The 26,633-nt window shown below is 44.8% G+C and overlaps 1 protein-coding gene across 1 annotated transcript in view; it reads left to right on the plus strand.

The window, feature by feature from the left end:
- Positions 1-25,628, plus strand: part of LOC148042894 (cation channel sperm-associated auxiliary subunit gamma-like) — a gene marked incomplete at its 5' end in the record, with an annotated part of 41,890 nt that extends 16,262 nt beyond the window's left edge. Inside the window, 17 exons of the mRNA XM_087727951.1 lie at positions 200-311; positions 962-1,126; positions 8,304-8,422; positions 9,731-9,944; positions 11,068-11,130; positions 11,407-11,590; positions 12,697-12,824; positions 13,499-13,579; positions 14,215-14,271; positions 14,690-14,846; positions 15,541-15,604; positions 16,600-16,692; positions 19,294-19,392; positions 20,418-20,510; positions 21,790-21,889; positions 23,144-23,270; positions 24,959-25,628. Of these exons, the coding sequence (XP_087584077.1) occupies positions 200-311; positions 962-1,126; positions 8,304-8,422; positions 9,731-9,944; positions 11,068-11,130; positions 11,407-11,590; positions 12,697-12,824; positions 13,499-13,579; positions 14,215-14,271; positions 14,690-14,846; positions 15,541-15,604; positions 16,600-16,692; positions 19,294-19,392; positions 20,418-20,510; positions 21,790-21,889; positions 23,144-23,270; positions 24,959-25,107 (2,005 nt within the window). The remainder of the gene's footprint in view (positions 1-199; positions 312-961; positions 1,127-8,303; positions 8,423-9,730; positions 9,945-11,067; positions 11,131-11,406; positions 11,591-12,696; positions 12,825-13,498; positions 13,580-14,214; positions 14,272-14,689; positions 14,847-15,540; positions 15,605-16,599; positions 16,693-19,293; positions 19,393-20,417; positions 20,511-21,789; positions 21,890-23,143; positions 23,271-24,958) is intronic.
- Between the last annotated feature and the right edge of the window lie 1,005 nt (positions 25,629-26,633).

Below are 26,633 nucleotides of genomic sequence, written 5' to 3' on the forward strand. Positions count from 1 at the left end.
GGGCTAGAAGTCCCTGACTCCTAGTGATTGACCCAAAGGCCCCCAGGCGACTGTCATCTCTAAGGCCAGACAAGAACTGGAACTAGAACTCCCAGGCTCCTGATTTCTAGGCCTTAATCAAACTGGCTCTCCAAATTGAAGTGGGCCCACTACTCAACCTAACAACAGCATTTTTCTCTTTTCTTGCTTTGCTTTCCAGCCACGATATGGTGAATTTCATCTACCTTTCCAATTTCCCGAGTGCTTCTCCCATCAAGGATTTTGTCCTCTCTTTTACTGGGCCTTTTGCCGTTATGACAGAGTCAGAGGAGGTAACGCCTTTATATTCCTCAGGAATCCAAGGGATAAGAAAGGCTGTGGGAAGCGAGTGATCCCTGTCCATTTTCCCTACTTTCTGTTGTACTCTTCAGAGGTAGTCCTCGACTTACAACAGTTCATTTAGTGACCGTTCAAAGTGACAACGGCCCTGAAAAGTTTGGACAACCATTTGTCTGAAGTGGTGTAGGGTTTCCTGCCTAAGCAGGGGTTGGACTGGAAGACCTCCATGGTCCTTTCTAACTCTGGTGTTCTATTCCATTTCTATTCCTATTCCTATTGTATTGTATTGTATTTTGTATTCTTTTGTCTATTCTATATCTTCTCTATTCTATGCTCTCTATTCTATTCTATATATTCTATATTCTATTTTATATATTCTATTCTATATATTATTCTATATATTCTATTCTATTCCTATTCCTATTGTATTGTATTGTATTTTAGATTCTAGTGTCTATTCTATATCTTCTCTATTCTATGCTCTATATTCTATATATTCTATATTCTATTTTATATATTCTACATATTTTTCTATTCTATTTCATTCCACCCCATCCCCTATCCTGCCCAACCCTACCTGCATGCAATGTAGTTTTGCACGAAACAAGCCCCCCCTTTCTCCCCCTCCTTCTTCTCATCGCAGTTGTGGGTGTCGAAAGAAAACAGCGACAAGTTTAAAAAGGTTTTCCCTTCAGATGCCTGGCATAAGTTGAGTGCTTTCCAAAGGATGAGAGGGGCCTTAAGACATTCCACAACATCCGAAGATGCCATCACCAGCGTGTACTACGATCCAACTGGCTTGCAAGCGGTGGGTGAGATGGGCCAAGGGAGCTCCATGGATGTTTCATGCAAGCAAAGGGGTCTGGCAAGATCCTTATGGATTTGAACAAGGATCTTGAGGGATTTGCTTATTTATTTATTTGCATTCTATTGCCTATCTCATGGATGGGACACCGCGTAGCTTGCTACCCTACCTGTTTATTATCACAGGTAGTCCTCGACTTATGACCGCAATGGAGCCCCAAATTTCTCTTGTGAAACCAGACATTTGTTAAGCGAGTTATGCCCCATTTTATGACCTTCCTTGCCCCGGGTGTCAAGAGAATTGCTTGTTAAAAGTTAGTAGCCCTGTTGTTAAGTGAATCAGGGTTCCCCATTGACTTGGCTCATCAGAAGATCGTGACGCATGACCCTGCCCTCCCGTCATAAATATGAGTCGGTTGCCCAAACATCTGAATTTTGATCACCTGATGCGGCAAAGGTCATAACTCTGGAAACGGTTGCAAGTCAGTTTTTCAGTGCCATTGTAACTTTGAACGGTCACTAAAGTGACTGTTGTAAATCGGGGACTACCTGCGTTCTTTTTTTTAATTAAAAGTTTAAAAAGCTTTTACAAATATTTACCTCCCTCACCCCACCCGAACCCATCGGATACATACAAGCCAATTTTTTGGGTCTAAATGCCATCTATAAAACATCTTGTAGAAATTCTCCCTCAAATTTTGGGCTTGCGTAAATTTTACATTTCTTACCCATATCTTTTCCCATGTATCCATCATTATTGGTTCTTCAAAATTTTGTGCCCACTTTATCATACAGTCTTTAACTAATTCTGTTTCAGAATCCATTTCTATCAATATATTATATAACCTTTTTATATGCATTTGACTTTGATCCCTAATTTGTTTTATTAGATTGTCCTCATTTTGCATAATACCAATTTTCTGATCTTTTTTCCATCTGGCCTGTAACTGTCCATACTGAAACCATGTTTGGATTACCTTTTCTTCTTTTAGTACATTTAATACACCTCCTTCTATAGTAAGAAGCTGTCTGTATGTAATTACATCCTGGTTTTGTGCTATGCTTATATTCTCTATTGCATGTCTGGGAATTGCCCACATAGGTATCTTATCATTTAATTTATGTTGTTATTTTTTCCAGACATGCAATAAAGCATTCCTTAAAATATGACTTTTGAAAGTCTTGTCCACCTTCTTGTCGTATATCAAATAAGCATGCCAACTGTATACCAAATCATGCCCTTCGATATTCAGTATTCTATCCTCTGTTGAATTAATCCAATCACTAATTATTGATAAAACTACTGCTTCGTAGTATAGTTTTAAATTTGGCATTTTCAAGCCTCCTCTTTCACGTACATCTTGCATTATTTTAAGTTTTATTCTAGGTTTCTTCCCTGCCCAAACGAATTTATTAATACGCTTCTGCCATTCAAGCAAGTTTGCATTTTTTTAAAGTATTGGTATCATTTGAAAAAGAAATAAAAACTTAGGCAAAACATTCATTTTTACTGCTGCTATCCTTCCCAACAAAGACAATTGTGGTTTTTCCCAATTTTTCATCTCTACCTGTATTCTGTGCCATAATGGTTCATAATTATACTTACATAATTTCCCATTTGAAGTTGTAATATAAACTCCTAAATATTTAACCTTTTTAACTATCTCACATCCTGTTATTCTTTCTAATTCTTCCCTTTGGTTAGTGTTCATATTTTTAACTAACATCTTTGTTTTCCCTAGATTTGCCCAGGTTCGCCTGGTGCGCCAGTTGCGACCCTACCTGAATCGGGAGGCTCTCACAACAGTCACTCGCGCCCTCGTGACCTCTAGGCTGGAATACTGCAACGTGCTCTACATGGGGCTGCCCTTGAAGAGCATTCGGCGGCTTCAGCTAGTCCAGAATGCGGCCGCGCGAGTGATCGTGGGTGCACCTCGGTTCGCCCACATAACACCTATCCTCCGCGAGCTGCACTGGCTACCTGTTGGCCTCCGTGTGCACTTCAAGGTGCTTCTTACTACCTATAAAGCCCTTCATGGTAGTGGATCTGCGTACTTGGGAGACCGCCTTCTGCCAATTACCTCCTCCCGACCCATAAGATCCCACAGATTAGGCCTCCTCCGAGTGCCATCTGCCAGCCAGTGTCGGCTGGCAACTACGCGGAGGAGAGCCTTTTCTGTAGCAGCTCCGACCCTCTGGAACGATCTCCCCGTGGGGATTCGTACCCTCACCACCCTTCAGACCTTCCGCACAGCCCTCAAGATCTGGCTATCCCGCCAGGCCTGGGGGTAAAGATCATAGTTTGCCCCCGCCCGAATGTTGAATGAATGTTGTTTGATCTTAACTACACACTGTATTTTTATGTTATTGTATGTCTTCCCCTCCCATAAGTTGTTAGCCGCCCTGAGTCCCCCCAGGGAAAAGGGCGGCCTATAAATAAACACAACTGAACTGAACTGATTTATTTCAAACCCAGATACTTGACCATATTGATTAATCATGTTCATTAAGACCTTAGTAGATTTCCCTGGTTGGGTTAAAGTTACACCCAAGTCGTCCGCAAATGCTCGTAATCTATATTCGTGATGCCTAATCTTAATTCCCTGTAAATCAGCTGACCCCCGTATTTTATTCAGCAATAGCTCCAGGGTTATAATAAACAATAATGGCAATAGGGGGCATCTCTGTCTTGTACCTTTCTCAATTTTAAAAGATTCTGTTAAGCTTCCATTAACTATAATTTGTGCTGTTTGTTCCTGGTATATTGCGTTGATAGATTGTAAAAAATACTCTCCAATTTGCATCTTTTGCATTATTTTCATTAGAAATTGCCAATTCACTCGATCAAATGCTTTATCTGCGTCCAGAAATATAAGCGCTGCAGGGACTTGGTTATTCTTTCCCACATACTCCCATATATTAACAATTTGTCTTACATTACTTCTCATTTGTCTCCCTTGTATGAAACCAGGTTGATCATTGTGAATCAGTTGCTGTGTAGCTAACATCAACCTGTTTGCTAATATTTTGGCAAAAATTTTGTAATCTGTGTTGAGTAATGATATAGGCCTATAATTTTTTGGCTGGCTAAGATCTTGATCTTCTTTGGGAATCAAGGATATAAAAGCTGTTCTCCAAGATGGAGGTACCTTTCCTTCCATTTGGATTCTGTTAAATAATTCCTTAAGGGGTTCTACCATTTCTAATTGTAAATTTTTATAGTAAACCGCTGTCAAGCCATCTGTGGCGGGTGCTTTCTGAGCCTTTAACTGTTTAATTACCTGGAGGATTTCCCCTGAAGTTATTGGTTGGTTCAACCTCTCCCTTTGCTCATCTTTAACTATAGGTATTTTTTCTTTGTCCAAGTATCTATCTATATCTAAGCCTTGTATTTTATCACCCGTGTACAGTCCTGTGTAAAATTCTAAGAAGGCCTTTTGGATCATATCCTGTTGATAAACTTCTTTACCTTTATAATATATTTTTTGTATAGTACGAGATTTTTGTTTCTTCCTCGTCATATATGCTAACCATCTGCCTGGTTTATTTGCATTGCAAAAGTATTATGTTTAGCATATAACAAATTAGTAGCCACCTGATCTGACATCAACATATTAAATTGCACTCGTAATAGGGTAATTGCCTCTTTGTCTTCTTGTCACCTGGGTTGGATATTAACTCCTGCTCTTTCTTCTTTATCTCTTCCTCTAGTTCCTTTCTTTTTCCCCCCTGTCTACGTCTATGTAACTTATTTAAATGTATTAGGACTCCTCTCATGTAAGCTTTGCTTGCATCCCAAACCATTTCCATAGATGTACCCTTGTTTGTATTAAAAACAAAATATTCTCTCAGCAATTTTTTACATTCATTGACATTTTTCTCATATCTAAATAAATTTTAATTTAACCTCCAACACCTTCTAGATTCCTTCCCATATTCCAATTCCATCCAGACCGGGTTGTGATCTGTTAAGTCTCTAGAACAGTGGTAGTCAACCTGGTCCCTACCACCCACTAGTGGGCGTTCCAGCTTTCATGGTGGGTGGTACGGGTTTTGTCCGATGTTGAAGCACTTTCCTTTTTAAAATTTAATTGACTTCCCTACTTTATAAATCACCATTACTGTGGAACCGGTGGGCGGTTAGAAAATTTTACTACTAACAGAGATACAAAAGTGGGCGATAGGTATAAAAAGGTTGACTACCCCTGCTCTAGAACATATCTTCGTCTTCTTTACCTTGGAAAGCAAATCATTTGTAGTTAATATAAAATCAATCCTGGAAAAAGCTTGATGTCTATCAGAAAAGAATGTAAAGTCCTGTTCTTTAACATTTCTTTCTCGCCAGATATATCTTAGCTCCAAATCAGCCATCATATCAAAAAAAGACAGGTAATTTCTCTCGTGTTTTGATATTTTGCAAAAGACCCTTCTTATCTTTCTTGATATCCATAACTCCATTCCAGTCACCCATTAGTATGCAGGATCTATAATCCCATTGTATTAATTTGGTATGGAGCATCTTGTAGAATTTTTCTTGTTGTTGATTAGGGGCATATACGCCCATTAAGAGTATCTTTTTCCCTTCTAATAATAGTCCCAGTGCAATATATCTTCCTTGAGAGTCTGCTTCAATTAGTTCAGCCTTCATGTCCTTTCTTAGGTATATAACTATGCCATTTTTTTTCTCTGAGGCGGAGGCCACGGAATGTTGTCCAAGTCTTGCATTCATCAAATATTTCTGGTCATTTGTGTTTCTTGCAGGCAAATTACATCATTTTTGAATTGTTTCAAGTAATGGTTTATTTTTTTCCTTTTCTGTGGTGAGTTTAAGCCATTGACATTCCAAGTTAAAAATTTAATTGTCATTTTTAGCTCCCTGGAACTCCTGTAATTTGGTTTTAGGCCTGGATCCTCCCACCGCTTCTGAGCTAATATTTATGGCTTCTTGAGCCGTTGTCTGGGCTTGTTGCTGGGCTTTAGTTCTTTGCTTCTTTAGTTCTTGTTCCTTATGTCTGGTGGCCGCTCGGGTTTTTCTTTGCTCCTTGGTTCCTTCTAAGCCCACCAGAGGATTCCGAACTTGGGCCACCTCCAATGATCCTTGAGTATCTCGCTGTCTGGTCTCTCCTTCTTGCTCCCTTTCTCTAGATCCTGGGGGTGAGGGATGTCCAGCCTTTAGTACATTGTTGTAAAAATCTCTGGCCTTCCAAACTGAGTTAAGACAATGTCTTTGTCCTAGGTGGTTGACCACTAATCTGGCTGGAGCTTCCCATCTGTATTGTAACTGACGGTTTTTAAGTTCGTCCACTAGGAATGCATAATCTCAGCATTTTGGGTGGGATTTCCTTCAAAACGATCACCTCCTGGCACGCAATCCGCAACTTGGTTTTATAGGACTCTTGTAGTATCAGGTTCCTCATATCCCTTGTGGCAAAATACACTACAATGTCTCTTGGGAGTTGTTTCTGTCTGGCAATCCATGAATTAACGCGGTATATTTTGTCTATTTGCCAGTCATAGTCCCTTCTTGGTTGACCTACTAATTGATCAAAGGCTTCTGAAAGAATCTCCTTCAGGTTTTCTTGATTATTCTCTTTAAGGACTCTTATTCTCAGAGCGAATTCCATCTGCCTATATTGTAGCATTGTGATTTCATTATCTGCATCGTGAACCTTGTTTTGGACTTCAACCATTTTATTTGCTAAATTAATATTAGACTCATTAACTTCTTCCACTTTTTCATCCAATAAGGATACGTAGCCAGATAAACATTTAAAGGCTTCCACAATATCTTCTCTGATCTCTTGGTTACGAATCTGAATTAACTCTTTAATCTCTAAAATCTCCTCCGAGACCTTCTTAAAGGCAGCAGCAACCTTTTCCTATATTTTAAGTTCTAAAGCAGCTGCATGGTCTTTTAGGGCGTCATTTAAAACTTTTTGCAGCACTTCTTGGGTTAAGGCTTCTCCGGCAGGGGGAGGAAGGGGGGGGGTGTAGTAATGACTGTAATTTATTTGTCCGGGCTGGAGAGCTACCAGCACTTTTAGAGGCCATTGTTGTTTTAACTTGTTTTGAAGCCAAATCTTCAGTTAAGCTTATGTTCCACAAAATTATTCTTCCACTGTTTTAAATGATTTTAATATCTGTAGTAGTTTGTAAGATTACAATTCAGCCTCGCCTTCAAGACACCGGCGCCATTTTATCTTCTGTCTCGTTAGTTTTAATAGAAGGAATTTTTAGAAAATGGAGTTAAAGTTTATATATACATACAGTTGTAAATTCTCTGGTATCTGCTCTGCCTGCTTTGGGCTCAGATATAAATCAAACGTTGAACAGGGATGATCGTGAGCCTTGGTTTCTGCAGAAAAGCAGAATGAGTCCCGGGCACGGAGTTCGCCGAGTTGCAAGGGGGCTCACACCTTCCACACCCCAGAATTATCTCCCCAAGCTCAGCAGCTCTCATGTTTCCTCTTCGCCCGAGGAAAGGGTTATCAATCTGTCGGACAGCTGATATACGCTGTCCAAACAGTGTAACACGATCTCGGGGAAGGAGCTACTTCAAAGAGCAGCTTCTTCAAGCTACACGGGCACCAGAAGTCTGACTACCTGCTTTCTTAAGAACCAAAAGCATAATGAACAAAAATAAATAATTGAAATCAGAAGGAAAGCAGAAATTCCCAGCGTAAAGTCCTCCAGCCTTTTTAAAAAAAAACAAAAACAAAAAACCTTGCCATGAGAGAAATATAAGAAGTTGATGAACACAGTTGGGATACCAATTTCTGTTGCTAAGCAAGGCAGTTGTTAAGCAAGTCACACCTGATTCTATGACCTTTTTTGCCATGATTGTTAAGCAGATCACTGAGTTGTTCACTAATCCACACAAATCGGCTGGGAAAGCCACAAGTGGTGATCACATGGACCCTGGGTTGTAAATATATGTGACGGCTAACCCTCCAAATTTTGATCATGTGACCGTGGGGAATGATGTGACGGTCCTTAAGTGCGAGGACCGATCCTAAGCCCCTCTCTGCAGTCCCATTGTAATTTAGAATGGTTGCTCAACAAAAAAAAAAGCTCTTAAGCCAAGTAATGGCAGAAGTGAGGTGAAGATCATGAGGTCACCTTTGCATCTGTTATTTGTTAAATCACGGGTCCATTTTTCTCGGCTTTCTCCTTTTGGGCAGCTGATTTATGTGAAGGATGAGCGTGGCACAGAAAAATTCATGAAGAGGAATTTCCCTGTAGATACTGTCGTGGCCTACGATATCTTGATCAGCACACGTAACAAAAAGATGACCGTCGAGTGAGTAGACCACCAACGGCTCTGCGTTTCCCCAGTGTCCGCTAGGTCGTAGTGTCTTGTCAATGGAAGGGAGAAGAAAGGCTTCCCTTCAATCCTGGCCTGGCAACCGGTTCTGTGGGCGTGACTTTGTGGACGTGGCAGGGGAAGGTTACTGCAAAATACCCCTTTTCCACCCGATCAGCTGGGACTCGGGAGGCAGAGAATAGAAGGGGGTGGGGCCAGCCAGAGGTGGCATTTACTGGTTCTAAGAACTACTCAAAATTTCTGCTACTGGTTCTCCAGAACTCGTCAGAACCTGCTGAATACCACCTCTGCTGGCTTATCTTTCTTTGACCGCTTCTTGATCTCCTCCCTCCATTTGGCCTTCTCAACAAGTTCAGTTGACTATTCGATTTCATCTAGAGCGGACCACGTGCCCCCCCCCCCTTGAGAAATCAGGGCCTTCCTCAGAAAAACATATGAGGGAAGTCAGTGAATGGGGGTTGAGTGTGGTAATAGATCTTCTTCTTCATCCCATTGCATTTGGGTCCCTTCGGTGTTAAAGTGGTAGCTGGTATCTCCAGCTCGAGGTGAAGGGAGGGAGGTGTGAAGAGGGAATTGAGTTTAGAATCCTTGCAGGCTAGAAAGCGGTGCAGGCCTGACTTCGCCTGGAGTTCCTGAAGCCGGCCGTTCCCAAGCGAATGGTATCAGTCTGGTGTCAGTCTTGTAAATGGGCATTGCAGCTTTCATCAACTCAAGGTGTGGGCCTGGTTCCTTGTTCCTAGGGAGGAAATGAGGATGCCCAGTATTCTACTTATAGGGTTTCTTTGACCTTGGGTGGGCCTGAGGGAGAGCAGGATGGGCTCAAGGTCACCGAGCTGGCTTTCGGGCCTAAGTCAGTATTAGAACTCGCTGTCTCCTGGTGAGTGGCCTAAAGCCACCCAGATGGTTTTCATGTCAAAGGCAGAACTAGAACTTACTGTCTCCTGGTGATTGGCCTAACGTTACCCAGCCTTTTATGGCAAAGACTGGACTAGACCCACAGGTGAACATCCAGCCCATTTAGGTGCAGAGTTTAAGCTAATTACTCTATTATGTTCTGCCTATAATACAGGAATTCTCCAGATTGGCAGCCTTCTCGTGAGAACAAATAGATAAAGCCCCAAGGAACTCCCTTAGGTTGGGCTCAGCTCTAGTACTTTTGTGGTTTCCCAGTGACTCTAGACTAGCTGCACACTTGATCCCTCCTCCTTCTCCCTGCCAGTCCCACAATAGCAATCCCATTAGGAAGGCCTGGAAAACGGGGGATCCTGTGTTCTCTGTTCCCAGCGAGAAAAACTACATCCGATTCACCCATCTCTGCCCCTTCGCTACATTGCATGTGTTGGATGTGCCGCAGCCACAGCTCTACTCCCGAGTGGAGCATTACTGGGCTACGCCCCCAGATGTCATGGAGAAATCCGGATTCCATGAGGCTAAGTCGCTCAACGTCTACCAGGGCCTGGTCTACCAGTTGCTTCAGCTGCATTCATCGTATCACAGAGTAAGGACCGGTTCTGTTTTTTTCTGGACACAAAAAGGGCAGCCCATGGCATGCCCTACAGCAGGGGTGTTAAACTCGATTTCATGGAGGGCCACATCAGGGTTGTATTCGACCTTGGGAGGGGTGTGTGGCCATGGTGGGCGTGGCCAGCTTGACCTCACTTGTGTCGGGGACGCCTGTGGTGCCTGAGGGCTCTGCCAGTGGAAACGGGCTCCCAGGCACCGTTTTCAGCTGCGATGGCCTCCTGCATCCCTCTGCCAGCGAAAATGGAGCTTGGGAGAGACGCATGCAGCCCTCCCGAGCTCTGTTTTTGCTGGCAGAGGCACTGCGTACCGGTCCTTTGCTCTTTCCAGGGCAGCCCCGTGGGCCAGATTAAGCACCCCATGGGTCAGATCCGGGCCCCGGGCCTTGAGTTTGACACCCCTAACCCTATAAGCTAACTTCAGAAGCCTTTTGGGGGAAAGTCACGTAACGTCTCCAGAAACAGGGATCTGTCCCAGTTGACAACTGACGAGGTAAAAAAAAAAAAAAAAGGGAGAGAATGTGTGTGTGTATATGTGTGTAAAATACAGGTGGCCTTTGACTTTCAACTACAATTGAGCCCAACATTCCTGTTATTAAGTGAGACACTGATGAAGTGAGTTTTTGCGTCTATTTTACCACCTTGTTTGCCACAGTTGTTAAGCGAATCTCTGTGGTTGTTGTTAGTCACCTGACTGTTAAGTGAATCTGGCTTCCGCATGGACTTGGCGCTTGTCACAAGATCACAAAGGGAATCACACGATCCCCGGGAGACTGACATTGTCATAAATATCTGTTACCACATGACTCTGGGGATGTTGTAAGTGTGAAAAAGGATTGTGAGTCACTGTTTTCAAGGCCGGTGTAACTTCGCAGATGGTCACTGAATGAACCGTTGTGAGTCGAGGCCCACCTGCGTTCGATTGTGGCATTGAAAGAAACAAAAAGGAGAATTAAAAAATGATTGTGGGGGAAGAAAAGGCCCTTCAAACATAAATCCCTGCTAATATATGTCATCGACATAACAATAATAGATGCTAAGTTGAAATATATGAAGTGTTATGTTGGAGGTTCATTTCTTCGTGTAATCTTGTCTTCCCAGCCGTACGCAGACCCCGTCCATGACCCCACTTGGCGCTGGTGGAAGAACCAGAAAGAAGAGGCCGTAAGGAGAAAAACAACGACAACCCCTGAGTGTTATTTTCTCAGCCTTCGCACTACTTTATCCCCTTTCCAAGCCTGGCAAAATTATGAAAAAACAGTCAAACATGCCACCAAAGGGCAGTTCTGGGTTGGGTTGCATGGGAGGCCGCCAAATTCTCCCGTTCTCAAAATGTGCTTCATGAATGCAACAGAAAGTCAACGTGAACCATAAAATCAACCCTTCTGGAACTTACTTGTTGGTTTTTCCCTCCCTCCCTCTCCCTCCCCCCCCCTCCAGGAATATTTTGACTACAAGGCAAGAAACTGGGAATCATTGGGAGGGATCTTCATCGACATGACCAACTACGCCAAAATTTACAACTTGATGGCAAATAACCATCTGACCACAGATCTCTATCTGGACAAGAATACAGCCTACTCTTTTAAAGTGTTAATGACCATCAGAACAGCGAAAGAGAGCAGTAAGGAAAGATGGCTGATTGGGGGAGCATGCCTCCCTCCCTCCCTCCCTTCCAGGGCTGGGATCCTACCAGTTTAACAATCGGTTCGCTGAGCGCATGCTTCGCCCATGCACGGAGTTTACAGAAAACTCACCATCCGCATTAATGCTGGTGAGGAAAACAGCTGAGGTGCAGCAATCCACTCTGCTGCGCCGATCAGCTGGGCTTCGGAAAAGGAAATACAGGTGAATATTGCACAGGAGCAGGTGGGTGGGCCCACTTCAAAGTTGGAGCAAACCAGTTCGCTCCCAGCTGATAATTGGAGCCACCAGTATGCCCGAATCAGTAGAACTGGTAGAATCCCACCCCTGCTCCCTTCCCTCCTTCCCTCCCTCCTCTCCCTCATTCAATTTATAGGAATTCCCGTCTCAAATTCCTGACTCTGGGCAGCTAACAAGTCTTAAAACAAGATTCAAAAACAACAACTACTATTACAGTTAGTATGTTCCAAGAAGGCAATTTGTGTTTTAACCATGCTGTGATGTTGAATTCATTACCTTTATTTATACTTAGCTAGGTCTATTAGCTGCTTAGCTGGATCTATTAGCTGCTTAGATCTACTAACTGCATAGCTAGATCCACAGAGAGGAGGGGGTCAAGCTATTTTTCCAAGGCACATTTGAAGGCCAGACAAGTAACAATGGATGGAAACTGACCAAGGAGAGATTCAACCTGGAAATGAGGAGGAATTTTCTGACAGGGAGAACAATCCACCCATGGAACAGAAGTTGCCTTCAAAAGTTGTGGGAGATTCATCCCTGGAGGCTTTCAAGAAGAGATTGGACTGCCATCTGTCTGAAATGGTGTAGGGTCTGTTTGGGTGGGGGTTGGACTAGATGACCTAGAAGGTCCCTTCCAACTGTTAACCTGTAATGTATGGATTGTGCAAATCTTGGTTATTTTCACCTTGGTTAATTGCAATAGGGGAATGTGTATGTCTGTATCTCTGCAACTGTCATAAATATGAGTCAGTTGCCAAGCAACTGAATTTTGATCACGTGACTTTGGAACCGGCAGCAACCCAGGCCTGCCACCCATCTTCAGCTGTTGTGCTCTTTTGCCTCCAGTGGGAGAAACAGCCGATGAAAATTCCCTCGACTACATCTGGCTGGCTGTTACTATGGCCCATCCCCAATATGTCAAGGCAGAACTGCAGAGGCAAGAACTCATCAGCCGAGGCTCGGTGTTATATCGGGTAAGACCCAGATGATAATTGATTCTATGGACACGTGACTCTTCCTTGCAGGGTTAGCACTAGCACTGTGTTCTGACCCAGCTTCCCGAACATCAGAAAACCTCTGAAGTTAAATCAGTGGTTCCTCTATTAGGAGTGCCAGCAGCCCCAGCAGACTAACAAGTCTCTCCGTCCAGAAGATGAATAGTGGCCTGTCACATCTATTCATCTCCGCCCCCTGCCTTTTATCCTCAGAGCCAGGGTAGAGCTTCACTAAGAGCAGTGGTTCCTCCGTCCCAAGGACCGGCCCATAGATTTCCACTGCTCTCCTCTCCTCTCCTCTGCCTTTTGCGCATCCATGCGTCAGGCACTGGACCCAGCTGTTCCTCCTCTTCTTCATCAGTCACCTCCATACCTGGGGGATGTTATTGCGGGTTGGGTGCACATGCGATTTGCGCGCACACACTCTCTGCGTACATGCACAGTTGCCTGTAAATAGGTTTGTGCATGTGCAGAACATTAAAAATGTCCCCAAAACCATAGCGCGGCAACCGGGGAACCGATTCAGGGGCATGTCGAGCCTGCCGTCTCTATCCGTTCGGCAACCCAGTAGCAATTTCCACTCCTGATTCACGCAAAGCAGTGCGAACCGGTAGCAACCCACCTCTGATCTGACTTCTCCCCACCCCCAATAGGTAACCATTAAAGACAGTGGGAATTACCCAAGGCAGCAACTCAGTGGGCGGCGCCTTCTGAAAAGCTCAGCTGACTTAAAGGTGAGGCTTCATCAGCAGTTCTGGATATCCATGGATCTCCTCTCTGGTCTTAGTTGATTGATTGATTGGCTTGAGTGATTGCCCTCACCTTTGTCACTTTATAAGGAACTCAGGAGGGCGAACATTCCTTGTACTCCTTCCTCCTCTTATTTTCCCCATAGCAACTAGCCTGGGAGGTGGGTGGGGATGAGGAAAAGTGACTGGGCCAAAGTCACCCAGCCGGTGTTCATGTCTAAGGCAGCTCTAGAACTCATAGTCTCCTAGTGATTGGGGCAGAGTTATTCAACTGGCTTCCATGCCTAAAGTGGGACTAGAATTCAGTGTCTCCTGGCGGCCCAAGTCACCCAGCTGGCTTTCATGCCTAAGGTGGGACTACAACTCCCAGTCCCCTGGTGATTGGTCCAATGTCAACCAGCTGGCTTTCATGCCTAAGGCAAAACTAGAGCTCCCAGCCGCCAGCTTCTAACCTAGTGCCACAATCAGGAGACCAAGCTTGGTCCCTCTAAATCTCTCACCATTTTCTTTTCACCTCTGGCCAAGCGTTTCCTGTTCTGTCTTAATTGTTAGCTGGTGAAACTGCTCTTTCTACTTCCTTCCTCTGAGGGATCCATGAATCTTTTGTCCACTTTTCTCAGGTGGTCCATTCGGATATGGCCTGTTATCGTCATGGAAGCTTGTCCCCGCACTTGCTGGTAATCTGAATTCCTCAGGAAGGCAATTTCTTCCCAGTTTCTTTTCCTTCCAACAGACAAACAGCAGGGGGACCACACAGAACGACTGGCTTATTTTAAACAACAATGGATATCAACACACGTGGCGTAAGACACAGAATAAAGCCAGTAATAAAATGGGTACAAGATCTTCAAGACTTCCTCCTTAGAATGTCTTCCATTAGAGCAGGGGTGTCCAAACTGAGCCACTTTAAGACTTGTGGACTTAATAACTCCCAGAATGTTCTGGCTGGGGAATTCTTGAAGTCCACAAGTGTTAAAGTTGCCAAGTTTAGGCACCCCTGCCATAGGGGCAATGGGTTTTTTAAAAAATGGCCGTGTTTATACCTCAATGTGAAAGAGAAGGGATGTATAAATCCACTTCTTTGTTGGCCCCCAGGGTTCTAAAACATTCTTGATTCTTATCGGATGCCCCCCAGGCAAGAGATTGGCGTTTGACATCACTTACACACAGAATTACACCACGGAGAAGAACAAGCACTACTTTGACTGTGTTGAACCAGATCCAGAAATGCCCTGTTTTTTCTTCAGCGATGGTAAATGACTTTGCATCTCCCCCCCACCTCCTCTTCACAAACCCCACTCCCTTCTAGCACTGATAACGTTACCTAGTTGGGTAATGAAACGTCTGCAGGAAAACTCCCAAGCTCAGACAGCACCAAGGATCCCACAGTCTTCCTCCTCCTCCTCCTCCTCCTTTTCCTCCTCTTTTTCTCCCCCCCTTCTCTGACTCCTTTTCCTTCTGTCCTTCTCCGTCCTCTTTCTTTCCCCCTTCTCCTTTTCCTTCTGTTCGTCCCCTCTCCCCACCCTTCCTCCTCCTTTTCACCTCCTCTTTTTCTTCATTATCATCACTTCCATCATTGCCAATAACAGAGACAACCATATTTCCATACCATTCCTGGAAAGTACCATCATTCAGGGAATCCAGGTTAGGGGCCAACGTAGTTAGGACAGAGCCTCTCTGCATTTGTCTAGGTGGGCGTGTCTGAGGCCGCCCTGTGCCTACTCCTGAGTAACTCAGAAGGCAGGAGAGGCAAAAAAAAAAAAACCAAACCCGTGCGAATCCAGTTCCCCCGGAGTCAGCTTCAAGGATGGGTGTTGGATTTGAGTCAGCCACCTGCTGGAAACCTTTCGAGAGACAGCCTGGGAACCCCAGCGCGTTCCCCGCCGTGTTCCCATCTACTCCTGTTTGTGAGCTGGGAGCAAGGCACTTGCTTGTTTCCCTTGCAGTCTTCTACCCGTTCTTCTTGATCCAAGACATGGTGACCGGAGAGTCGGGGCGGTTCCAGGGCAGGTAAGAGAGGTGGGGACGGGCCTCAGGCCTTGCAGAGTTGGGACCTGGGGTTGGGGTGGGGAATGGGGCCTTGCCTTTGGGGCAGTGGGGAAATTCAAACATTTTCCCTACCGGTTTTGTGGGCGTGGCTTGGTGGCCATGTGACCAGGTGGGCGTGGCTGCACAACTGACTCACACACAATGTGAAAAGCAGCTGGACTTTGCACCAAATGGCCCCTGCAACAAGCCTCACAGACAATCAGGCACAGCTGATCGTGAGAACTTAAAAAAAAAACTTTTTAAAGCATTTTTAAACTACCACTTCGAGCGAACCGGCCTGAACCGGTAGCATTTCACCCCTGCTTTGGGGTCTTGGCAATAAGAGGTAGAAGAGGAAGAAAACTGGTTCAGGGAAGCTCCTACATCAGCACCAGAAAGGCTGGCTGGTTCTCTCTCTTTCTCTCTCTCCCTCCCTCCTCCCCCCCCCTCTATGTGTGTGTGTGAGAGAGGGAGAGGGGGGGGAGTGGTGGCAGGTTTGATCAGCCTGATAGTGAATCTTTGCCTAGCGCTAGCTGGGGAATTCTGGGAATGGAAGTCCACCCACGTTAACATTGCCGAGGTTGAGGCAGCGTTAGAAAATCAGCTTTGGCAATCAATTGGTGGCTTTTTAGTTCCTGCTATCTAAAATGGGGGGGGGGGAGGCCCAAAAAGAGAGGTGTGGCTTTTTCTCAACTGTGCAAATCATATTTAACCGAAAGGGGGGGATTGTGTAAGTTGGCTACATAACAACGATGTGATTGTGACATCACATAACAATAAGTGAGAAGAATCAGACTTCAGAAGTTGTGGGGTGTTTCATCGCAGGATGTTTTTAAGAAGAGACCGGACGGGCATTTGTCTGGCACGATACAACATGGTTTCCTATTTGAGCCAGGGGGTTGGACTAGAAGACCTCCAGGGTCCCTTCCAGCTCTGTTCTGAATCTGAATCTTCCGTCTTCCTTGTTCTCTTGACAGCTATCTCTTTACCATCATTGGCGGGGGTCCCTTTTCCCAGAGCAACATCAGATACTTCACTCCCGAAGAGATCGTAAAATACAACACTAACAGGTGACTTTTCAGCAGGCTGCTGCCTAGACCCAGTCTGAATTGAACTCACAAACGAACCGGTAACTGATGCTGCTCACCCAAAACATGTAGAGTTTTTGTTCTTTACTTCGATTAATAGATGTTCTTGAGTGTCTTTTAAATAATCAGCCAGTGCATGTTTTTCTTCTTCAACTGTTTGCTTCACTTGTAATAATCCTCTGCCACCTGATTTTCGGGGCAGATATAGTCTATCAGTATCACCACGTGGATGTAAACTGTAGTGCATTGTCATTAGTTTCCTGGTTTTTCGGTCCAAAAGGTCCAAATCAGCTTGTGTCCAGTTAACTATGCCAGCTGTGTATCTTATAACTGGTATTGCCCAGGTATTTATGGCCTTGATTGTATTTCCACCATTCAATTTAGATTTCAAAATTTTCCTAACTCTGTTGGTGTACTCTCGCCTGACAATAGTTTTTACTTCTCCATGCTTGATGTTATCCAACTGCAGAATGCCTAAGTATTTGTAGGCTTCATTTTCTTTGCATTTAATTAGTTGGCCATTGGGCATTTCAATTCCCTCACATGCAGTGATTTTGCCCCTTTTTATGGATACAGTGGCGCATTTTTCCATGCCAAACTGCATTGAAATATCGGTGCTGAATACTCGGACTGTATTTGTCAATGATTGGATTTCTATTTCTGACTTTCCATAGAGTTTCAAATCATCCATATATAGTAAATGCGAATGTTTTTCAGCTTTTTTGGCTGTTTGGTAGCCTAATTTCATTTTTTTTAAGATTACTGATAGTGGGATCATTGCGATGATGAAGAGAAGAGGTGAAAGTGAATCACCCATGAAAATTCCTCGCTTGATATTAACCATTCCGTAGCTCTCATTCCCTACTGCCAACTCAGTTCTCCATTGTTTCATTGCCTTTTCAGTAAAGGATGTAATATTTTTGCTAATGCCAGTTGTTTCTAAGCATTTTATGATCCAACTATGTGGCAGTGAGTCAAATGCCTTTTTGTAATCAATCCAGACCATATTCAAGTTCGTTTTTCTGTTCTTACAATTTTCTAATATCATTTTATCAATTAGAAGTTGATCTTTTGTGCCCCTGCTCCTTCTTTTGTTGCCTTTTTGCTCTACTGGCAAGATGTTGTTTGTTTCCAAATAATCCATCATGTTATCTGCAATAATGCCTGTGAGTAATTTGAAGGTTGTTGGCAAGCATGTTATTGGTCTATAGTTTTCAGGTGTTGTTCCTTTAGTTGGATCTTTCTGAATCAAGTATGTTTTTCCAGTTGTCAACCATTCATCAATTTGGCCCTTTTGTAAAATTTCATTCAGTTGCCTGGCCAATATTGCATGTAAACTGGTCAGATATTTGAGCCAGAAACCATGTAATTGGTCCTTTCCAGGTGATGTCCAATTCTTTACCTTTTTAACTCGATTTTTGATCATCTCAGTTGTTATTTCTAATACTTGCATTTGTTTGTTGCCAATGCTTTTCTCAAAGTCATGTATCCACTTTGCTTCCTTGTTGTAGTCCTTTGCATTTTCCCACAATTCTTTCCAGAATTCAACTGTGGCCTGCTTTTCTGGTTTTTCACTTTTGGTGTCACCATTCACATTAAGACTTTGATAAAAACGCCGTTGGTCTGATCGAAATTGCTGATTTTGTTTATATTGGATGATTCGTGCCTCATATCTTTCAATTTTTCTAGCTGTTGCTGTTATCTGCTGTTTTACAATCTCTACAGCTTCATTGATGATTCTTGTATCCAATCTATATCTTCTGATTAGCCGATCTATGATTTTGTTGCCGATCTATGATTTTGTTGAGCAGGGGCAATTATTATTATTATTATTATTATTATTATTATTATTATTATTATTATTATTATTATTATTATTATTATTATTACTATTATTATTATTATATACTTTATTCATTAAACATGAAACTCAGCCAACTGAACATTCAAAAATGCACCACAAATACCAGTGACTGGTGCTAATGGTTGATACGGTTTGCTGCCAGCGTCCCAGGTATCAACCAGGAGCTTCTTAAAATATAAGATGTTCCGAGTAGGGCAGTTTTTGGAAGTTCCGCTGGTTTTATTGCAGGAAGCTGCAATTTGTTCATGTATCTTGTAAAACTCTTGGACATCGTGCCAAATGCCCCGATGACCATGGTTACATGCTTCATCCATAGCCATGTAGTTTCGATGGCCAGGTCACGATATTTCATTATTTTTTCTACTTCTTTTTCTTCGACTCTGGCATTATTATTATTAGCTGGGACTCAGGAGGCAGAGAATAGATGGGGGTGGGGCCAGCCAGAGGTGGTATTTGCCGGTTCTCCAAACTACTCAAAATTTCCACTACCGGTTCTCCAGAACCGCTCAGAACCTGCTGAATGCTACCTCTGACACAGCCCCAAACTGGGCACACAGGACTGTGTTCTGCTCCAGCTTCAGCTTCTGAATAATCTTCTAGGGTAGCCCCCTGTAGATCATGTGGCAGTCAGGAATGGAAGATCTGCTACAAAAAAAGTGGGGGGAAAGGGCTCTGGACTCCTGATGTGGACGGTCTTGATCTGTATTTGGCTTCTCTAGTAATTCGTCAGCTTTGATCTGGGCGAGAGCCGACGTAGAAGTGAATGATACCAATGAGGAAGGATTCCCGATTCTCTCTGAATCCAACTCTGGAATTGTGTAAGTTCTACTGTGAAAGATACGCTTGTCGGTTTGGGTTTGCAGATCCGCTTCTAGGCAGGCTCTTCGAATTCTATCCTCCAGTGAAAGAGGCTTGGATATAGTTTGGGGTAGACCAACAACCAAGAAGGAAACACTAGCAACAGCACGTAGACTTATATACCGCTTCACAGGGCTTTCCAGCCCTCTCTAAGCGGTTTACAGAGTCAGCCTCTTGCCCCCCCCCCAAACAATATAGGTCCTCATTTGACCCACCTCACAAGGATGGACGGCTGAGTCAACCTTGAGCGGGTCAGGATCGAACTGCTGGCAGTGGACAGAGTTAGTCTGCAATGCTGCAGTTTAACTACTGCACACCATGGAAGGGAGGGAGGGAGGAAGTGCTTTACAGCCCTCTCAGCTTAGAGTCAGCCTCTTGCCCCCAACAATCTGGGTCCTCGTCTGACCGACCTCGGAAGGATGGAAGACTGAGTCAACCTTGAATAACAATACCCCAATCAAGAAGCTACCAACTCAGACAAACAATCAAACTCTAAACAACAGCCTAATTAGAGAATCCCACCAACACTGACAGTGCAACCCACTGTTTATAAACAGAGCAAATCCCACTCCCTTCTAGCCCTGATAATATTCCCTAGTCGGGAAATGAAATGTCTGCAAGAAAACAACCAGCTTCTGCCAACCTAGCAGTTCAAAAGCACGTAAAAAATGAAAATAGAAAAATAGGAACCACCTTTGGTGGGAAGGTAACAGCATTTTGTGCCACTTCGGGGTTGAGTCATGCCGGCCACATGACCACGGAGACGTCTTTGGAGAGTGCTGGCTCTTCGGCTTTGAAACTGAGATGAGCATCGCCCCCTAGAGTCGGGGACGACTAGCACATATGTGCAAAGGGAACCTTTACCCTTTTTGGATTTTACACCATCCCAAACCAATCTTAAAAAAAAACAGGATTCCACCCATAGATATGAAGCATCCCATTGTAGGATCTTGCCTGACACAAAATCTCTTTTTTCCCCCTTTAGGTGGATTTGTCAGAAAAACTCTCCGTGTTACGATATCGTCCCTCAAAGTTTGGCCACTCCCGATTATTTCTTTGTGATCAAAGTATCCAACAGGTACTTGGGATTTTGATGTTGAAACTGATTCCTCTGCCTGTAGTCGGGTGAAATCATGCCAGAATGCACGGGGAGAGCTTTTTCTAAGGGTGGATGTGTCTGTCTGCCTATCTGTGCATATGTGTGTAGTATGTTCTTATTAAATTACTAGCCTGCTGCAAGAGTGAAGCCCATGATCTGGAGACTGTTGGACTAAGACCTTGATTAATTATGTAGAACAGTGTTTCTCAACCTCCGTCATTTTAAGACGGGTGGTGTAGGAGAAGGAGTGGCAGAGGAGCCAGTTTAGAATCCCTACATAGTCACAGATAAACACAGCCCAACCTCCTTTGAATTCAGGTGACCCTTATCCACCCTGTTTCCCTGAAAATAAGACCTCTCCAGATAATAAGCCCAATCAGGCTTTTGAGCGCATGTGCTAAAATAAGCCCTCCCCCAAATATTGCAACACAGCAGCAGCCATGAGGTGACCACGCTCGCCACCACCTGCACCTGAAAAATAATAAGACCTCCCCAAAAATAAGGCCAAGCGCTTATTTCAGGGGTCAAAAGAAAATGAGGCTCTGTCTTATTTTCAGGGAAACATGGTGACTCTGAGCAGGTACTAAAGGTTAGTGGAGAAGATTCCTCTGCTTAGGCATGATTAGCAGTAAATCCCGTTTCCTTGGACCTTTACATGTGGATTCAGTCTTTCGCACCTGACAGGTGGACTTCAGCTCCCCGAAGCTGGGAGCTGAGGTCCAACTTCTTAAAGGCCGAGAAACACAGATGTAGAAACCTAGAAAATGAGAGCCTGCGATGGGATTTAATCACTGTGAGGCGAGGGAAAACTTTTTAAAAAGGACGGTGTCAGGGTTCCAAGTAATACCCCCATAGCAAACAAAATTCTTCCAAGAACAGTTTTATTGGATGTATCACATTGGCACAGACTGGTGAAAACCAACTCTGAATGTTCCCGCGGTTTTCACCTAATTAAAAGAAAAAGTTTTCTCTCTTCCCCAAACAATCAGTCACATGGTCCAATCAAGGTGGCCTCCAGTTGGCTGTAACTTCATTCCTCCTCTCTCCGAGCACCTGTGGGAATGGCCTTGGTTCCCAGGAGAAAGTATTTTGCTTTGGCTACAAACCCCGGCTATCTCTACTCCCCCCTCCCTATCCCTCAGCTCCAGTGTGGTAATACTGAAGCCTCAAAATGGCCTCGGTCCGGTCAGCTTCAGGTTGAGAGACGGACGCTTTGCTCCCGTGGCCCACCTCTCTCTGTTCTTGTCTGCTTCCACAGGGGGGTCGACCAAACCACCTACTGTGACTATGCCTTGGAGTTCATCGTTCACATCCACGGCCTGCGCCTCAGCCCCCACCGTGCCATGTACATAATGAAGGTAAGACAGCTGGGCTTTGACTAGGTGTCAGGATGCCAAGTAATAGACCCCTAGCTAGCAAAACTCCAAGGCGGGTAGATGCCTCAACGAAATAGCTTTATTGGATATATCATATTGGCACGGATCTGGTGAAAACCGACTCTGAACGTTGCCGCGGTTTTCACCTACCATATTTTTCGGAGTATAAGACGCACCAAGATTTTGAAGAGGTAATTTTTTTAAAGAAACGTTTTTGCACTCTGCAGGCCTCCCAAACCCTCTGCATGCCTCATTTTTGTTTGTGAAAAACGGGGCATCCAGAGAGTTTGAGAGGCCTGCAAAGTGCTCCTTGGGCGGGAGGGGGGGGGGACCGGAGGGCAAAAACAAGTAAAAAACGGCCCTAACCCTCTGCACGTCCTTTTTTGCAATATGGGCGGAGTTTTGAAAGGCCAAAAATGTTGTATTCAGTGTATAAGACGCACCCAGATTTTCATCCTCTTTTTGGGGGGAAAATTTGCATCTTATACTCCAAAAAATATGATAATTAAAAGTTTTTCACTTTCTCAAAACAATCAGTCACATGGTCCAATTGGCTACAAAGCCCCAACTGTCTCAAATCCCCCCATCCCTCAGCTCCAGTGTGGCAGCACTGAAGCTCCAAGGTGGCTTCGGCCAGGTCAGCTTCAGGGTTGACACTAGGTTCAGGGGTTGTGTGAAGGGCAACCCTGTTGGGAAGCCTATTCCGTGTGTAAAAGGAAGGGAAAGAGCCAGCGAACTCAGCAGGGAGACTCTTGACAAGTGTCGTGTATCCTCAGCCCCAGAGGCTCCCCGGTGGTTCCCTTCTGGGATCGGGAGGCTAAGGGCTTTAACAACTTGAAGATGTGCGGACTTCAACTCCCAGAATTCCTATGCCGGCATTTCTGACTGGGGAGATTCTGGGAGTTGAAGTCCAGACATCTTCAAGTTGCCAAGTTTGAGAAACATTGTCTTAGGGCCTTAGACCATCTTCAGAATGACAACGCTCCTGTTGAGGCCAGTTGGCAGAGCTAGGTTTTCAGGCCCTTTCAGAAGAGCGAAAGGGCCTGTCCGGATCTCACCTGTGTGTGTGTGTGTGTGTGTGTGTGAGAATTATTCTCCCCACCCTAACTAAAACGAAGGCTGAGCATTCCTGGGCCAGCAGGATAAGAAGACAATGCAACGGGGAATGGGTGGGTGGGGTTCTCAGCTGAGGAATTCACGGCCCACCCTTCGCCCTCTCCTCTTTCCTTCTCTCAGATTTCATTTGCTGTTATCATCGGACTGGTCATTCTGTATATCTTCGTTGACACAGTGGCCCCTTGGGTTAAACGATTCTGCAACAGGACGTTAAAGAAGATGGAGGAAGCTATAGCATTTCGGGCTGGTGAGTTTCCAACCAGTGGCCTCTTGGACTGTTTTCTTGACATTTCAACCAAACCTACGGGCAAACTAAAAAGTGACTTTGAGCTTGAAGCCCACTGAGCAGGGGTGAAATTCAGCCAGTTCTGAAATTTTGAGTTGTTTGGAGAACCAGCAAATCCCACCTCTGACTGGCCCCAGGAGTGGAGAGGGAATGGGGATTTTGCAGCATCCTTCCCCTGCCACGCCCACCAAGCCACGCCCACAGAACCACTAGTAAAAAAATATTGAATTTCATCGCTGAGGCTCCTTAAGGCAGATTTGCCCAGCCAGGGACCTTTGAGAAGGTGGGACCTTTGTCGCCAGAGTCATCTCTGCTTTCTTGGACCTCCTGGCATCTTGCTCAGGGACTCCTAGTGGGCTGCATTTTTCGTGCCCGGGGTACAAGAAGTAAAAATCGCATCTGCTTCTTGCCACATCAGTCTGCTTAGTCGAGGGGTGTCAAACTCAATTTCATTGAGGGCTGCATCAGGGCTGTGGTTAACCTCGGGGAGTGGGGGACAGGTGGGCGCGCTTGACTGGGTGGGTGTGGCCATATTGACGCCACTCCCCAAACTGCTGGCACGTTTCCTCTTCGCATTGGGTAGACTGGACTGAAGCGATGTGTGCCAGCCCCTTACATTTTCCAGGACATCCCCACGGGCCAGATCCAAGCACATCGCAGGCTTGAGTTTGACACCTCTGGCTTAATCTATTCCTGCTGAAGTCTGCAGGATCTTGCCGAGGTTGTGTCTCACCTGCTCTTCTGCCCTGCCATCCTAGAGTTGGGATTTAGGATATTCCGTTACTTCAATCAGGTGCCTTTTCTGCATGAGTTATCGGAGGGGTTTCTAGCAAGAGCAATATCCCTTAGACTTACATACCGCTTCACAGGGCTTTGCAGCCCTCTCTAAGCGGTTTACAGAGTCAACATATTGCCCCCAACAATCTGGGTCCTCATTTGACCCACCTCGGAAGGATGGAAGGCGGAGTCAACCTTGAGCTGGTCAGAATCAAACTGCTGGCAGTCGGCAGAGTTAGCCTGCAATACTGCATCCTAACCACTGCGCCACCACGACTCTGCCCTGTATGGTCAGACAGAATGGGCACACACGGCTCCTCCTGACTAAAACAATAGCATCTTTGGGGACCCCGCAAAGGTGTCTTTTCTGTTGCAACACCTAGAACAGCCTAAGGCAGGCCTGGAACTCACTGTTTCCTGGTGATTGGCCCAAAGTCAGCCAGTCTCCTTTCATGCCTAAGGCGGAACTAGAACTCACCATGGTGATTGGTCCAAAATCATCCAGCTGGCTCTCATGCTTAAGGTTGGACTAGAACTCACTGTTTCCTGGTGATTGACCCAAAGTCACCCAGCCGGCTTTCATCCCTTCAGTGGGACTAGAACTCAACTTCTCTCTTTTCGCCCAGGGCCTAAACAACTGGACCAAACTGGTTCATAGGATTTTATCTGTTAATGCAATACGATTATAGTATAGTATAATCTTTATTGTCATTGTACTTAAATACAACGAAATGATCATCCTTTGGAGGTATATTCTTCTCATTTTTTTAATCTGACTCTTTTACATGTTCTAATTATGGGGACTTGGAGCCGGCTCCTCCTGGCGAATCCTTAACTCTCCTGTCCTTTCTCTTGTGTCTTTTTCTTACCAGAATCCAGCCTCACCTTCTCTTCTTCCTTCAGCAGTCAAGGATCTCTTCGGCACCTGCCTTCTGACATCAGTTCTGGGGACCCCGCCAATGCCCCATCTACCACTCAGGCCCACTCCAGAAGATTTGCACCCCATCAGGAGGCACAATAGAGCAGCCGTGATTTGCCAGATTCATCGGGCACTGTGGTTTTCCGGTGCCTGGATATGTGTCATCTTTTGCCTGTGGTAATGGTCCGAGAAAGATCCTTTTTCTTTCTTCTCAAGATGGAGGGTATCAGCAGTGGGGAAGACACTTTAAGCACCAGCTGTCTGATTTTGGGAACAGGGTTGCGCTGTTAGGCTAGTCTTGCAAAAGGCTCGAAAGTCACCCTAACGCTAACCTATGAATTGGTTTGGGGTATTTTGTTGCTGTTATACTACTGATTTTCCACCCTCTCCTTTTTTTCTAAAAATTGTATTTCTTTAACACCTGATCCTCTCTCAGCTGCTGCAGTTCTGTGTCTCGATGCTGGGAACGGCTACCGGGAAAAATTAAATAAGGGGGTAACCACTAAAATAAATGTGGGTGATAAGAGGAAATGGGAATCCTTACAGGCAGCGGGTGGCAAGTTTCTGATTTTCCTGTTCAGAGTTCCTGACTCGGTTTTGTTTGAATAAATATTTGGGTTTTATTTGTTGTCATCTGGATGCTTTCTTCTTCATTTGGGCATTTTGGGCAATGCCAATCAAGTGGGAGGGGGTGGGGAGGAACCGGGAGCTTCTGAAAATAGATGCAGGCGAGCAACTGGAAGTTTTTTGCGCCCTGCAGCACAACTCTTAATGCTGCTTCCTCCCCGGGGCTGTGTGTGTGTTATAGGAAGAGGAAACCTCTCTGGAGTTTGAAGAGATGGGATTTGCTACAGGGTCTAAAAGGAATCTCGGAGTTTAAAAGCAGGCTACTTTTGAAAGTCAGGGGATCAACAAGAGGGGAAGGGTTGTGTGTGTGTTTGTGTGTGTGTGTGTGGGGGTTGCCCTGCTTGTGCATTTGTCGGTGCCTCTGGTGGAAGTTGGACTGGAAAACACACTATATTTTAAAGCAGTGTTTCTCAACCTTGGTGACATTAAGCTGGATGGACTTCAACTCCCAGAATTCCTCATGTCTGCAAATTTACAGTGTTTCTCAACTTTGGTGACTTTAAGCTGGATGGACTTCAACGCCCAGAATTCTCCCAGGCGGCTAGGGGACTAGGGAATTCTGGGAGCTGAAGTCCATCCAGCTTAAAGTCACCAAGGTTGAGAAACACCACTCTAAAGTCAGATTAATGACAGCTAGAGGTGAATCCAGAAAAATAGCTGGATTTTTGCTGAGCCCGCTTGCCAAAACTTTTGTCCTTTCGACCTTCCTATCCGCTGTTCTCACCTACAGATGCATCCTTGGTTTTAATCATCAGACCTATTAATTGTCCTAATCTCCCTCCTTACTCTGGCCCAGATCCAGCTTGGGGCCTATCCATGGATACATTGGGACTACCAGCCCCACAATTCCCAGCCAACATTGCCCGTAGGTTTGGGCAAGATCCCATCAAAGCAGCAAACAAAAGGAGACATGGAAAGAGGGTTAAGCTGCCATCTAGAGAGGTGTGTGTGTGTATGTGTGATTTTTTCTTGTGTGTTGCGGTATATGTGTGTTTTTGACA

The sequence above is a fragment of the Thamnophis sirtalis genome, unplaced genomic scaffold (genome assembly GCF_051295495.1).
Source record: "Thamnophis sirtalis isolate CommonGarterSnake01/CBP01778 unplaced genomic scaffold, rThaSir2_p1.2 scaffold_13, whole genome shotgun sequence".
In the NCBI taxonomy this organism is placed as follows: domain Eukaryota; kingdom Metazoa; phylum Chordata; class Lepidosauria; order Squamata; family Natricidae; genus Thamnophis; species Thamnophis sirtalis.